This window comes from Cavia porcellus, unplaced genomic scaffold (genome assembly GCF_034190915.1).
Source record: "Cavia porcellus strain 051 isolate PalLab524CR breed Dunkin Hartley unplaced genomic scaffold, mCavPor4.1 scaffold_26, whole genome shotgun sequence".
NCBI lineage: Eukaryota > Metazoa > Chordata > Mammalia > Rodentia > Caviidae > Cavia > Cavia porcellus.
The window spans coordinates 14299098-14316210 of NW_026947509.1; the positions used below are offsets into that span (position 1 = coordinate 14299098).

The window sequence follows — 17113 nt, forward strand, 5'->3', positions numbered from 1 at the left end:
GAAAACATTTTTGGTCACGTTGGTCTTATCGCTAACAAAACCCCTAAATTCCAATGCCACTGACTACACAAGACTAGGTCATGTTGACTTTCCAGTAATTTCCAACAGTCAAATATACCATACAGCTACGATCATACTCAAATTTCAGTTATTTACCTTGTCAATCATTTTTCTTGCTTCCACTTCCTCACTGTTGGGGTTCTCTAACTCAATGGTATAAGTACCCTTGTCACTTTGGTCATCATCATTATCCTTTTCAGAAGTAGCAGAAGTAGCGTGATTTTTTAACATTTTATCCATCTCCTGGCTTGGTCTGTGCCCAAGACTCCCTGAACTTCTTAATAATGCAGTTTGTAGGAAGGGAATTGACACCGATGGCTCCTCTGATTTCTGTTTTAACAATTTCCCATGTGGAACACCATGCCCCCCTCCTCTGTGATGCGCAGAGCTAGTCTGTAAAGACAAAGAAACCACTTTGGCATCTGCTGTTGGAGACTTTGCTTTTTCAAGTTTTGTATGTGGTGCAGTAGGTTCCTGACACAAGATTCCTGTACTTTGAGTAAAGGAATATGACCTTCTTTTTCTGGGATTGTCTTCATCAAAGAACGCAATCATAAAAGCAGTCTGACTTACAACAGCTGGGTCTTGATGCTTTTCAGAGGCCTGGATCTTCTGCAGTTTTTTCTGCTCTGAATGGTGGCGCCTCAGATGCTCCTCCAAAGTTGCACGCTTGCTACAGCGTCTGTGAGCCCCAGCATTCTCGGAGTCACTTTGTGTACCATCATCATGTTTATTTCCTGGACACAAAAAAGAAATTGCATAATAGAAAAGAAAAAACAAAACAAAAAACCCATGTAGAACACTAGAAGCATATACAAAGGTGCTGTTTGTTTTGGCTCCTCCCCCTTTTCAATCTGAAGTCATATGTTCTTTTCAGTAACAGGCTCTGCAAACTTCCCTCGGTTCTAATGGCTACATTCAAATTTTATCAGCCAACAATGAGTTCTTTTATAAACAAATAAATAGGATTGCTGTTTTTTCTCCAAATCTTAACTTTATAATGATTCATCAATCCTTGATAGAGAAGGGAGCTCTATCATGCCATAGTTTGTATTCATAGTGCCAGCAGATATTAATTTTGTCTTCTAATATTCTGTTTTTAACAACCAAAAACCTGACTCCACCATTAGACAGCAAGACAAGAAAATGAGTGATAAATCTGAAATACTTATTAGTACACAGAATAGAGAATATGAGTAACTCAAAAATGTGATGAATCTTAATTGGCAATGATATTCAATACTTTTAAAAGTTCACCATGTCTTTCCTTTTTAGTGAGATTTAGATTTAGTATCCATTAATAAATGCACGAAGTGTTTTACCTATGAGAATTAGTAAAACGTGCATTTTGATTCTAAAATCTAGTGGCTTCAAAATGTTAAATAAAGAATGCTTATTAAGAGGACTGTCAAGAAAAGAACAGCCTACGAACACTTAAATAAATCTAACTGCCAAACAATATGGTGCTAAATATACCTAGATGTTGTCTCTAACAAACTTTTCAGTTAGAATATTCCTCAACAGTGACATATCTCCTTTCTAACAAATGTTTTTCTATATAAGAACAAGAAAAAAACCCCACTCATTTATCTCCCTTCTGTTAGGAAGTGATGTGACACTACAAAAATTATTTGATCTTTCAATGATTTAAATTTTCTATCTAAACAGTATATTAGAATAATGAAATAATTATATTATAGCATGAAATTAACAAAAAGTCAAGAGTTATGTTATACAAATTTTTTGATGGAGTCACAAATCAGGGGTTAATTGATACCTTCACTAGAAGATATCAATGAAATCTAGTGGAATGTGTACTGGTATACTCCAAAGCTTCCAGTACCAAATCTGATTTTCACATTTCCCTGAACTACAGATTTTAAGATAAAACCTTGCTAAACAGTGTGCTAAACATTATTTTGTATAGGGAAAAATAATGATCACATTGAAAGACTAACGGAAGGAAGGGACTGGGAGAAGACATGTCTAGAGAAAAAGCTCGAGTTTCAACAAACACAGGTTTGTTCCTACTGAATTTAGAGATTACCAAGTGGCAGTAATAATTGAATATGAGAGGAACAGCTGTAAAAAATGTAGTATACAGCTTACAGTAAGAGACAGCAGTAGAACACAAAAAAACACAAGGATGTGTTAGGAACATAAAGAGAAACAAAAGGGAAAAATAAGATCAAAATAATGAGATTGAAGAAGTATTCTCATTAAAGGGATAATGATTAGTATTACAAAAACCAGAAACTACAAACACATTTTAAGCTCTTAAAATTACTGTTTAAAATGTAACTGGAAAAGCAAAATAGGTGCTGAATTAGTGGACTCTGCCTCAGATAATTTAAGAGTCATGGACAACAAGTGAAAAACAAAATCCAAATTAACACCACTAATTCAAGAAAAATTCATTGAAAACATACTTAACAGTCTATTTCATTGTTATTTGGACACACTGGAGAGGTAACCAGCTTGTAAGTGCTGGAAATAACTCCAGCATTTCTTGCAGAAGATCAAATAACTCATAACAAACATGTCCAAATGTTTCAAAGAAAATGCTGCCTTCTACAGTTTGATTTTTATTTCAAAATACCAAACGTTGGCGTTCGGTGGTGTCAGGCTAACTTTCCCATAACTTACAGTATAAAACTTCTCTCACATATTAGCCATTTATTTTTGTCACATTACTACTACTGCTTGTATTTCTCAGTGTTACACAAGGAGAAACCTCTGATACATAAGTTGCCATTTTCTGTTTTTATGCAACAAGAAAGGTTAACTAGAAACTCTTCCCATCAGGTTTCTTTATTCCTTCTCCTTGTCCTTAACCATGCATAAATACACGCAAGTTCCTGTAATATTTTGGGTAGGTCAGCTGTACTTAGTCAGTAGCTGAAGCCAAAAGAAGCTGCAACTCTCCTAAAGAGTGAAAGTGTATGGGCTTTGTGAACATTATTTTCCTCACTGTCCCAAAGCGCGTGCACTTTACTCTTGTAGGAGCAAGGTGTTTTGCTTTTTATTTGTTTTTGCCTACTGTCAAATTTTTGACCACTTTAAACGTCTGCTGCCTAGTTTTTATAAAATTGGTACTAGTTGTTATCTAACTATATTTAGAACTTGAGTCCTTTTAATCATCTAAACGGTGTGAAACTATTGGCAAACTTACTCAACCATAGCAGCTCCTTTTGAGAAAGTCATGTCATTTGTAATTAAATCCAGAGAAATTAAATGGGTTTACCTTGAATTAATATTGTGCAAAACACTTTTTTGACTATCCCTAGAACAGCCTAAACGTTGAGTCCATAAGAAGAGTTCCCACAATGGAACATCCTAGAATATATCTACTTTTAAATCAACTTTGAAGAACAATAATAATTGATTAACTTCTACTAAAGCTCTAAAAATCTGCAAATAATGATTTATGTAGGGCTACAGTGTGCATGTGGACATTAATGACTTTGGAATTAGGTTTGTAAATATGCCTTGCTCAAGAGCAAAAAACATTAAAATGATACTTAAAATAACAGCTAATGTAGAAAGCAGTTATAATAACTAGAAAAAATCTGCAAATAGTTTTTAACTGTTTTAACAGTTTTTAACTGTCCAAAGGATCTTTTAAGTTCATTTTTGTATATTTATGAAGAGTTTTAAAGGACACTAAATTTTCAAGCTTCATTTGCTATCTCTTATTATAGTATTATATCAGAATTATCCAATTCACACAAATCATCAGTTCCTAAATAGGTAGCTCGTATTTGTTAGCTTTACCCACCACATATATACAAAGTTCTTAATTATGTATATTATCTAGTAGAAGGAAAATATCACAATTATGTCTCCAATTACGTACATAGGTAACTGATGACTTACAATTAAATATTTTAATAGTTGTCAACAAATAATTATGTAATCACATCACCTCCCTATCCTAAAAGGTCTTAGAATACCATCAGAAATAAGTATAAAATACTATTTCTTCATGACTTGACTAGAATGCCAGGGCATAAGGAATGAGTTAACTGATGGTACGTGTGTGACTGTTCCATCAGGCAGCTTTGGATTAACTTTATTAATGTAAAGAGACTAATAAAAGTGATTAGACCCAGTTGTAGCATCAGAGGTTTAAGCATGCGACAGGACAGTCACCCATGTACCACTGGGGTTCAAGCTGCCCAGCAGCTACACACAGGAATCAATGCTTCCATTTTGAATGTGTTAAACCAAAACCGTTCTCATTCCAGAAGGAAGCCATTCACTGTGCATTCAAATTACTCAATACCTGTCACGTGCTCGAGTCCCAGATAAAGTGTTAAGGATTCAAAGTTAGCAATACATGGTCTCTTATCTCAAAGAACACTTTTTTAAAGAGCTCATTAGTAACTAGAGTAACATAATTATTGAATTAACATACAACTGAAATTTACTCAAAATTATTCCTTTATAAATAGCTTATTAATAAATAACATAGTAACAGAAATCTGTACTCGAATGATTTCAAAAGCTGGGTGTGGTAGTGCAAGCCTGAAATCCCAAAAGTGAGGAGGAGGCTGAGGCAGGAGAATCAGTTCGAATTTGAGACCAGGCTGGGTTGCAGAGCGAGTACAAAGCCAGCCTCAATTATACAGCATGACACTGTCTCAAAAAAGAAAAAAAAATATTCAATAAATAAGTTTATTTGGCAAGACCAGATGGAAAAAAATTAATTAGCTGACACTACCAATGTAAGATATAAAGTTTTTAAGAATTTCAACTGAAGGCTAATGGAGATATATTCACTACTTCATAAATGAACATTCAACTGCACCCATCATAAAATCTCACTATGAAAGTATTTTAATTAATTTAGCAAATATCTAGTAAGTATTTCTAAACTAGCAACATTTGTTTCATCAGTATTCACTGAGAACAGTTTGAAGCACTCCATTAACAATGTGACTATAGTATTTAAGTTAAACTTTGGCCCACACCAAATGGTGTACAATTGATTTCCAATTTATTTAGATATTGATAGCTTACTGGCAGTATCATAATAGAAACAAATTATATTTTTCTTCTCATTAAATCAATAAAATGATGAGAACTGTCTTTTGAGGAATTCTACTGATGAAATGAATAAATTTCCTATTTCCACTGGCAAAAGAAACATATTTAATGGTATAAAAAACATTTACTGAACCCGTCTGGTTTTGGTTAAGAAAACGAACACAAAGGCTGTTGGAATGACTAAAGTGGACATGGCTTACAGAGGCTGTTGCTTTGGAGCTTTGAGATGAAACCTGAGTTTGAAAAAGCAGCTGTTTTTTACCACACAATTTTTAATGGTAGCTTGGTAACTGAAGACAGAAGTTTTTTATTACACAATAGGGAGTTTGGAAATGATCAATTCACTTTACCTTTTAACCTTTTCAAGTACACTGGAACGTCACTTTTAATACTTTTGGAATCATCTTCTGTTCTTTCCCACACCATCTGGGGAGGGTTGTTTTGTGCTAGCCAGTCAGCTACTTTGTTTTCTGGTGCCATCATTCCTGTCTGAATTCCTGGCAAGTCTTGAGTTCCAGGAGAAGACTTCTTTGACTTGTGGCGTTGCTCAGAAGTGAATTTTGTCACATGGTCTCTAATAGTTACCTTTCCTGGGGTACTGTCATCAAATTCAATGGTAAATGAAGCATGCCCTGCACCTGCTGTATGGGAACTTGGTGTGTCTTTTGTTGGAATTTCATGAATAGTGCTCTCTGTTATTTGTGATGGTTGCTGAAATTCTTTTGTAGGGATTTCAAAGTAACTTGGTTCCCTACAGAAAGGAAAAAGTACTTCTTCATTTGCAGCTGCAGAATGTTCCTCAACTTGCTTGGCATCTGTGCTGCACCCTAATGAGAAAAATAAGAGAGAATTCAAAATATTTGGAAGCATCTAGCATTTGAGGGCAATCAGTAATGACCAATGTATTACTTTGTAAGAATCAGAAAGCAGATCACAGTCTGGATGAAAAACAGCATTTATATCTTACAAAAAAAGAGAGAAGAAAGAATCTTGATAGAAGGTAACAGCAATAGCTAAGGATAACGAAGCAGTTAAATGATGGAACCTGTGTGGGAAGGTCCAATAATTTGCCCAACACAGATCAAGAAATCATCAAGGTGCAAAGGGACTGAAATTATATGTAGATGGAGATACATGATATATATAGCAAAACAACGATAGAAAAAGCAAGAATTTCCATCACAGTGATATATCTGAAATGTCTATGAACAAATGCAGAGCTCCAATGGAGAACTGAAACTCTTCATGAGGATATAAATACGAAAAGCAACATTCGGAAAGTAATGATTCCACTTTTCATTCCTTACCATTACATCTAGAGATACTACTTTTAGGATTACAAAAATATATGATCCTTGGAACAAGACAGGTACAGTTCATAAAAACTAAAGAGTGGTTAAAGATGAAATATGTGATGGCTTGCAGCATGCAAATTCAAACACCAACATAAAAGAAATCAGGTAAAAATACTTATTGCCAGCCAATAACTTTGAAAGAAAACTAGTTTTCATTTCTATATAGCAGAATGTGTACAAGTGTCAAAAACACTTGAAGGAAAGTTGAATCATAAAGAGCAAGATTTAGAAGGAGCAAGCAACTCTGGAACACTACCAGTATTCTTTAGTTATCTCAGAACCAAACATAAAATTATGAAAACAAAGGCTTTTATAAATAAAATGCATAAAGATATATAAATGAAAATGATAACTAAGATGCTTTAAGTATATGTTATTAGTAAAAGAACTATAAATTCTCAAGATAATCTATTTATTAAGAATGAATTCAAACAAAACACATTTCCGTAGGGCTCAAACAGAAAATTTATCAGGAAGAAAAGCAATACTGCAAAGAAAATTAAATTGATTCTAATCATTTTCTAATTAAGTATTGGTCTTTTGAAGTAGCTTTTCAAATATTACATCCTGTAGTAATTCATCAGGTACTGTAATATGAAAAAACCATAAACATTTACTTTTAGTGAGCAGAAAAATGGGATAGTAAAATCCATGTAATCAAAAGTGTGGTGTAGGATATAGAAGGCAAGTTTCATTTCTAAAATCATCATCGTCATCACCATCTATGCAGAGGGCAATAATTTTCGATGTAAATATTATTTCACTCAAAATTTACTCGGTTTTGCTTGTCATCAAACATGAAATAATAATACTGGTGGGGCTGGGGATTTAGCTCAGCGGCATAAGCGCCTGCCTTGCAAGTGTGTGGTCGTGAGTTCCATCCCTGGTACCAATAAAAAAGAGAAAGACAAAAATAATAATAATAATAATAATAATAATAATAATATTGGCAAACTCAACACTCTCAGAGTAATTACAAAGATAAGATGAAAAACAATCCAGAGCAGACAAATGGCCTCAAAAGCAGAAGTACCCCAGTATCATTCATTTTATAGAGTGGTCTTATATACTTAAAACACTGCTCAAGACACCAGTGTAAGCTACCATAGATTGAAATCAGATGTTCATGATAATTCTGAGATGTAAAGAAATAACTTTTATTCAGCCTTCTCTAAGGTTGATAATATAGGTAATGCATGCACTAGAAACTTAGTAATAAACCATTTAAACAAATGTCAGTTATAAAAGTGAAGTTCACTCATCTGGAAAATTTATTATGTGAAGGGAGACAAAATTCCTTGAAGATGATAAAAACAGACAGAGTGAGGACCAGCTAGAAAAATTATGAGAGATCTTCTAAATTGGGATAGAAAATAAAATCTTCCTCACCCTGGACACTGAAAAAACACATTCTGAAATTTACTGATTTTCATTTCTCTTCAAATCTTACTGTTTATATCAAATTAAATTACATGGTACTGTATAGTATTTGTTTATACTAGTATTTTATTAATAGCCTTAATAACTAGATTCAAAAATTATTCAATAACTAGCTCTGCTAGAATTCACTCCATATAGCTAAATATGAAGAGCAATTTGGAGACACCTGCTTATGTTAAGGTATTTTATGACTCTATGATCTTTCAAAGATACCTGCAATACATACAAACAAGCCAGAATAAATGTCTCCTTCATTCTTCTGTACTAAAGTAAATATAATATTCAACTACTTCAAGATGACAAAGACTGTGCTTATAATGGCTCATTCTGGTTGAAGGTATCTACCCAACCTAGCCTGCTCAGGCACTTCAGGTTACTAACTTACATAAGAATGAATGTGAAATTCCTTTTGCTAAAAAAGTGCTATAACTTGAAAGCCTCCAAATTTAGTCTGTTTGGATTAAAAATCAGCACGAAAGAGTCAAGAATTTACTATTTACAGTTACATGTCTTTTTTAAAAATGTATGTAACACTTAAAGGCCCTTAATTGTAATCTAAATTGATGCTGAGAACAAGTTAAGAGGTACAAGAACACAGCTGTAACTAAACTAAGGACTAATTTTCCTTAGTAAGATTCAAAACACACAACTTTGGGAAAGCACAACTGCTCTAATGTAAATATTTGTTTCTAGTTTTTTAGGCTGTATGATCAGTTGTGTTAGGAGATTCTGGAGACATGTAGAACTGGCAACCAAGAGAAAAATAAATTTAGTTTTTAACCAAAAGAACATGTTTAGAGCATAAATTATTAAACTAATATATATCCCATAACTTCAAAATTTATAAAATGTAAACCCCTAAAAATATTTTAACTTCAAAATGATCAAATTAAGTAACATCTGATATACATTATCTGACTATAATTTCTTCTGGCATCATAAATGATTTCAGGTCAATAAACATTTTCCCTCATCCTGTATTTAAGAAATCTGCAAACTTTAAAACTGGAGCAGTAGCACCCTCAAGGTAATATGAGAGAACAATTAAGAATTTCATTCAAGGGCTGGGAGTGGTAACACACACCTGTAATCCCAGCACAATAGACACCGCAGCAAGGTCACTGTGAGTTCAAGGCCAGCCTGGGCTACATAGCAAGACCCTGACTCACAAAACAACTATGACAACAAAAACATAAAAACAACTCATCAACAATTAATAAAGCTGAATCTGACTTTAAGCTATTAAATGCAAAACATAAATCACTTACGCTGACACATGTGGGACCAATTTCCAAGACCTATTTTTTTGGACAGTTTAAATTTCTGCACCCAACGAGTACATCCTTTGGAAATGACCGTGTGTGGGGGGTGGGGAGAGTTTGCACACATAAGTATAATGATCACTAAAATTTCAACTGCTCATGACTGGACTGAGGTTGAGTTCATGTCCCAGCTCTATTATTGGCTTGCAGGGGTGATACTGGTTAAGTAAATTAGTACCACTGTGTATCAGATCCTTTTTAGGTATTGCTGTATTAGATGCATGCAAAGCAGTGAGAGTGACTGAATAAAGCAAGCACCACTGAAATGCTAGCTATTATTACCAATCACAGTTACATCTCCAGTACAATAATTATACATTTATTTCACTGTATTTCAGTTGTTTTGTGAGTGTGGGGGAAAAAGAATATTCTTGATAGTTGATAAAAATCACTACCAAAATTATTTTTCAAATTTGGGAACAGTTAAATTCAGAAAACAGCTAATGGTGTTTTTTAAAACAGCTAATCAGTTAATGTTTTCCTCTCCCTGTTCAGATGGCTCAGTATAATACATAATTGGTCCTTAAGGAATTGAGAGATTGTTTAAAGAGACTGTTTAAAGAAGGCTCATATACATATACTGAATGAAAAAAATGTCACATGCATTAGCAATACATACATAGATACATCATTTATAATTTAGTATCTCTTGATGTCTGTTTGTATACCTATAGTCCACCAAAAAGTACATACATACACACACACCAGGCAAAGAAAAAACTTGTATAAATATTTTAATATTAAATTTTTTGAGACATCATGAAATTAATACAAATTACCTCCTGCCTGTGCAGTTACAAGAGGTGCTCACAGTGGTGGCCGTTCCTGTCCAGACATTTACTAGCACAGCAAACTGCTGAAGTGTGTATACATTTTTTGGGTGGACTCTGTATTTTCTAGTAAGAGAACAACTGGCAAGAATCACTGTAACTTATATGAAGATGCTTCGAAGAAGAACACTAAAACAACAGATAATCATATATGCATTTTATGATAAAATTTATGATCTTTGATATATAAGACTTAAAAAGTTTAAGATTTATTTAGAAGGCAAAAAGGAGGCACTATTGTTTCTTGAAATAAAGATCAGTTTAGACGTTTGATGCAAAATGAACTGCAAGAGGATTGAATAGAAAGTTCAAAGTTCAATTCTGATTCAGTGGAGAAAAAGGGCATCAAAAGCAGGTCACCTATCAGACAAGGTGAAGACAAGGGAATCCAAAAACTTTTCCAAATAAAGATGACATTCTTGATTGCCTTCTAATATCCTTTTCCTGTTCCTCCTTCCTCCACTGACTTCAGTATTCTATGGTATTCACTTTTCCCTGATGCAGCTCACTAGCCTTAGGGAAAACTAACTCCACAGTCAGTTTACAGGAACAAGAATGATGTCAGGATAATCTCACATGATATGCAAAGGCGTGATTCAGAAATAAGCAGGTGACCCACTCTGGAACCTGTGAGAGGCCAGTAAGAAGAAAGATGTTAAGAGTTTTGGGGAAAAGTTTTCAAATCCCAGGAACTTTCTGGAAAAATCTTTGTTCTTTTCTGTTGGATGTGATTAAAACAGCATGTTAACCTGTGTGCTGCAATCAGGCAGCCAGCAAGCATGAGGGGAAACTGAGTACGCAGCCACTGTGAACTGCAAGACCAGCTAGTTGAACGCTGTTCAGCAGATGTGGCTGGCACTGATGTCCCTGACAGGATCAGCTAATGTGAGCCAGTATACTTCCTTCCTGTTTAGCATCAGGTAGCAGTTCCTTCATTCACCTCTGAAGGCTGGATGTATAATATAGAACGGTGATTTGGGTATGAAGAAAACTGTTGGTGAAAGAAGAAAGCTATGTCAGAAATTTATTTGCAAAGTTGACAAATTGAGTTTGGGGCACCGTAAGGTCACGTTGACAAGGCCAGCTTTCTTTACTTCTATTGTGGTACAATCAGAACACATCTAAAAGAACAGTGCTTTTATTTCCCATCTAAGAAAATTGTTGTATTTATCTTGTAAAACTAGGGTCAAAGGCAAAAAATTGAGAATTCTGATGAAGTTTATCAGACTTAAGTCTTCCATACTGAGCCTTGATTCTGTACTTAATTCTTCCAGTTTTGGATCCTTATCTGCTGTTACCAATGGAAACTGGCTGCTCCATCTTTCTGTTCCGATGTCATTTCAATACCCTTAGGTGACAGACAATTGAGACCTCTATTTCCTGATAAATCTTGATTTTTCTGCTTTACAGTTTACCAGTGAACCACTCTATCAACAAAAGAATATGTTCCTTGACTACTAATCTAAGAATATGATTTACAACAATTTCTTCATTCTGGCTGCTGAACTCAGTAGTCTTGTTGCTACCATGTTTTAACACAATGAGCACCCTCAGGTTTTAAAGAAGTTGTAATTCCATTTCACATTTGTGAACACAGGTGAAACCATTCATTTTAAAATATGAGTATTTGCTTGTGAACTGAATGAAAACAAAACTCATTTATACACACTATTTTGGTCAAATACATTTTAATAATTATTTTAAAATATTTAAAATATCCCAGGTATATCATTAACCTATACGTTTTAGCAATCTAATAAACTGGAAAAATATAAAGATACTTTGTTCAGAGCAGGAGATCACCTCTTTTTTGGAGTAGACAAATTTTTGCTTAGACTACAAGTGCTTCCCAAAATATCCATGTATCACAATCACTGAGATATTTTTACCTGATGTTCCAGTTTCATGACTTTTGTCTTCAGGCTTGCCATTTGACTTGAAAGCTTTTTGGTCCTCTTCCTCATCATCTCCCCACCACGATGGCTGCCCATATAATGGCGTGCCACGGGGCATAGCAGAAACATCTGGAAAGAGGTGGGAAAATCTGTCTACAGCAGATGAAACAACAACAAAATACACTTTTACAGAATGCTAGAGCTGTCTAGCTGATTAAATGCAAATAAAGTGTAGTAAAAACAGCTGAAAAGTGCCCTCCATTAAATCAGAGAATTTGTAGAATCATATATAACGTTGGACCTGACTTAATATTTGCACTGGTTGGTATCTTAAGTAATATATCCTACCAGGTTTTTGCTAAAATATTAAAGAGTTCTAGGTACATACTGAATCACTTACAACAAATGACTTTTGACTTGAATATTCAGGAAGTCAGTGCCCTCAGCAGAACAAGACTGTTGAAACTAGGCAGTATTCAACTGGGGAAGAATAAAACCAGTCTGATCAGAACAGTCATTAAGCTAAATACAAAAGCAGAAACTAAAATTTTGGCATTAATTGCCACTTTCCAGCTTTTTAAAAGTTTAAGGGCATTGCACAGCAAACTAAATTTAAACTAATTTTTTAAAATTTTATGGAAAAAAGTAAAATGAAATTTCCTAAAATAATAGGAGAATAATGATAGTTAATATATTACATGTTGTTATCCTTAAAATAGTTTCTGAGGGTATATGGGCATAAAAATTTCTCCAATTGTCACTAGCACAAACCTTCCTTTTTAATGAACTAAGATATCCTAATACTAAAACTGACTTTCATTTTTTTCTTTTTCTGCATGCCCTTTTCTCTTTTCACCCGTCCTGGTTCTTTTTTCCTTTTGAACAATTTCTTCCCATTTCACACTATTTATTTTACATTTCATACTGTATTTACTTTTTCAGTTTCTCATACCAGGGAGACAATATTTACATGAGTCTGATGTGTTTCACTTCTGAGTATGGTTGCAAGTTTCATATATTTACCTATAAAACTCTCAAGTTTATCCTTCATTACGGCTGAGTAATACTCCATTGTAGAAAAATACCACAACTTTTTTATCCATTCCTCATTTAATAGGCATTTGGATTATTTCCAAAATTTAGTTATTACAAATTGTGCTGCTATAAACATGGGTGCACATATATCAGGGTATGGTGTTTTTAATTCTTTTGAGAAGATACCAGAAGGGGAATAGCTGGATATAACAGAACCTCTAACTCTAGTTTTTTAAGGAACCTCCACACTGATTTCAACAGTGGTTGCACCAGTCTACACTCCCACCAACAGTGGAGAAGGGATTCTTCTTCCCCATAACATCTCCATCATTTGTTATTTGTTGATTTCTTGATAATAGCCATTATTTAGGGGTGAGATGGAATCTCAGTGTTGTTTTAATTTGTATCTCTCTAGTGACCAGTTCTGTTGAACTTTTTTTATATATTTATCTGCTATTTGTACTTCTTCATCTGAGAAATGTGTATTCATCTCAGATGCCCATTTTTGGATTGGGCCTTTGAATTGGCGGGGGGGGGGTGGTGTTCCTGATTTTTTCAGTTCTTTTTATGTTGTAGAAGTCCTTTGTCTGAGGGACCACTGGCTAAATTTTTTTCCCACTCTGTGGGTTGTCTTTTCACTCTGTTGATTTCTTTTGTGGTGTAAAAGTTTTTTAGTAAGATGAGATCTCAGTGTTTGATTCTTTGAAGTATTTTCTGTGCAGTCTGGGTTTATTAACTTTCTACCTACACTTGTCTTCAATATTTCCATCTACTTTCTCTTCCAGGAGATGCAATGTTTCTGTTTTTATATTTAGATTTTTGTGCCAGGGATGCAGCTCAGTGGCACAGCACCTGCCTGGCAAGCATGAGGTCCTGAGTTTGATTCCTGATACCACCCCCCAAAATTTAGATCTTTGATCCATTTTGACTTTAGTGCATGGTGACAGACATGGGTCTATAGTTTTAGTCTTCAGCATGTAGAAAGCCATAAACTAGATTTTTACATTTGAACAAATGTGGTAATATCTAGCACCTTAAAAGTGTTTGTTGAATGAGTTTATGTATGCAAAATATATTTTATAGTTATTGAAGTAGCATTATTTATTAGCTTTTTCCTTTTATTTCAATTATAATTCAGAAGAAAAAGGCAAAAAGGAAGTAATAGTTCTATGAACTACAATTATAAATTGTATTTTCTTCAAGTATTTAAATTATGTATTTCTGTTCAATATTTACATGTAAGTGCACACGCACATAACTGCTCTGATGTAATTATGTTTTATAATACTTTCAACAAACATTGACTGTTCTCAAAGACAAAAGCTTACCCACGGCTTTTTCCTCAGATTTCAGGGCTTCTGTAGGTTTATGCTGCACTTCTGTAGCAGCATCTGTTACCTTTGACTCAATACTTTTGGCACACGCAGATTTTGGTAATTCTGATTCTGAAGATTTCTGGGACAACTGAAGCTGAATGGTAAATTTCTCGTGCTACAAAACATTTAAGAATGAAAATGAGACATCTACAAATGAAATTATCTGTAGTGAATGGCAGATTTGCAAAGGAGGGAAAAATTTTACCTTAAGAGCTTCTTCTGGGACTCTCATTTCCCCTCGTACTACAGTAAAAAGATTTGTATGTAAACAAGGCTAAGGATGAACAGAACTTCAAAATTCAGGCATTACAGTTTTAAAAAGTTAAAACATGATTTAGAAACTGTCCTGTTCAAAACAGCAAAACAGTGCTGCAGAATTACAATATATCCCTCTTAATGTTAAAATATAAACATTTTTGTTTTTAAATACTAAAACTCATAAAATCTAATAAATATTACTAACTTCAGCTATTGGTCTTTAAGAAGCAATTAACTGTGTGACTATTAGGAGTATAATATTTTCAATCATCAAAAATATGATGTGTACAAAGAAGCAAAAACACTTGGATCAAATTATGCTGATGGCTATTAAAAAAAATAAAAGAATACTAAGTGATTACCCAACAGAAAATCTTCACAGAACTTACTCAGACTTTCATAAGATTGATAAAAGTGAAGTTTATTTTGCAAGTGCAAAAGAAACACTATAATTAGGAGCCATACAACAACTACAACCTTCTCTTTTCCCATGTACTGCAATCAGGTTCATATTACATTAACAAACAACTGATCCTACTCAGATTGGAACAAAGTGCTACAGATAATGGATGCTTTCATTATTATTATAAAAAGAACAATGTCTCTGTATATTTAAAAAGATGTACTCATTAAAGAGTAGAGGTCACATTTCCCACCATTACTTAATTCTGAATGAAAGGACCTTTATAACCATATGTGTTCTAAATTCTACTCTTCTTTGCCAATTCAAAGCACTCATCACTTCAAGGGCAAAACACTGGGAATAAAGTCTTTCCAAGAATGATGGAAATAGTAAACTCTTAAATATGTTTTTAGTCTGTGGTTTTACTTGTTAAAATAAAAAACTGGATTTGTTTTAGAACTGTAAAGAGCTCTGCAGAATATACTGCTCAATTCAATTATCTTTCTTCTTGTTTTATAAAGAACTTGTAATTGGAGAGATAGAACCTAAAACAAGAATCTGATTACAGAACTCCAGAGCTTTCTTATCATTTTATATTTTTCCTATAGTTTTGAAATACTAAAAATTTTCTTTTCTGCCAAGTACACATGCTGATATGTATTTGCTAGTACACATTTCATCTTGAAACTGAGTGTATTAAATGAAAAATAAAGTCTAGTACATTTTTTAACTCCTAAGAAATTCATTAACAAATAGAGACAACGATCATACTTTCAAGGGAAAAAATTCTTTTTAAATTAACAATCATTTCTATTTTCCCAACGGAAAGAATTTCAGCTAGTGGTATGGACTTCTTGATGCTTCAGGTATAACTTCTCAGAGTGAAGGTTATTCCTTACTTGCCTGGGACTTAAACTTGCCTTGCTCATAAACTCAGACATATTTCAGGTCAGGGAGAACTTGCGAGGCCATTTATCTCAAGTTCAAACTTAACCTCCAAACTCTTGAATGTGGAAATAAAGACAACCTCAAGAAGAATTTACCTGAAGATTCTAGTATCTAATTTTGAGGATGCTATACGTGACTTTTACTGCCAAAGTTACCTAGCTTTTGGATATTCTCAATAGGATTATAATAATCTTTTTTATTTAACTAAAACTCTAGTAAGAAAATAATTATGATAAACTAGATGCCATACTGTACTAATAAGACAAATCCTAGGAGATGCCAAAGTTAAATACAATCGATGAGAGAAAATTGTCCAAGGGAAAATTTTTTTTATCTATTTGATTAATTTTGTTTTCAGGAAACAAAGTCATTTTACTTTTGGACAACTTTTCAACAACTGATACTAACTTTTCTTCTATCCCTTTTTACTCAGTGGCTCATCTCTATTAATCCCTTCAATTGCATTATTTTAAGATTTGAAAGTTATCTAGTTTTGAAATTTGGAAAGTGTGCTTAAGATTTGACGATATCGACTGCACTAATCTGTGAAGGTCTTTGGGTGAAAAGATTTTAATTTTTAATTATGCTTATCTCCCTCCTGATCATGTCAGCAGCTATTATCTAGATTGCTTAGCAAACAGTGCCACAGTGTTCCAAGTATACAAGCTATAACAATATTGGTTTATTTTTTCCACTTTCTAATACTGATTACATCATCATTTTGAATCTATTACACATTAACAAACAACTTCCTGAGGAAAAGATATGACTCCTCATTTTAAGAAAAAAGATACTAGGTTCTTATGATTTACATGTTGAAGATGATGCTAAGCAGAGATCTTGAGATTTGAAGCATTTAAGCAACATATTAAGTAATTTCTGTCAAACAGGTAAATCACAACATATGTTGATTTTACTTCTATCTCAATAGTGGTTCCTTCTTAGTCTTCTTTATTAGATCCTCACCTCTCCAGCTTCTTAGTATTAGAATTATCTTCAGTCTTTGGACATTTTATACTTACTCCCTTGATCTCATACAGATTCAAGATTTTAAATATTATTTACACAATGAAAATGGTCAAATTCTTATTAGCTTACACTTCTCCCCTGGATTCAACTGGTATATTCTGGACAAGATGAAA

The 17113-nt window shown here is 33.7% G+C and overlaps 1 protein-coding gene across 9 annotated transcripts in view; it reads right to left on the reverse strand.

The window, feature by feature from the left end:
* The window catches only part of Cep170 (centrosomal protein 170), a 108146-nt gene that overhangs the window by 48157 nt on the left and 42876 nt on the right, over positions 1–17113 (reverse strand). For 6 of the 9 annotated variants that reach the window (XM_063237540.1, XM_063237539.1, XM_063237541.1 and 3 more), the window contains exons 5-10: positions 14568–14623; positions 14315–14477; positions 11946–12080; positions 5460–5936; positions 634–797; positions 157–453 (exon numbers count right to left, since the gene is read on the reverse strand). In XM_063237540.1, coding sequence (XP_063093610.1) covers positions 157–453; positions 634–797; positions 5460–5936; positions 11946–12080; positions 14315–14477; positions 14568–14623 — 1292 coding nt within the window. The remainder of the gene's footprint in view (positions 1–156; positions 454–633; positions 798–5459; positions 5937–11945; positions 12081–14314; positions 14478–14567; positions 14624–17113) is intronic. The other 3 variants (XM_063237544.1, XM_063237542.1, XM_063237543.1) reach the window with 1 other exon arrangement.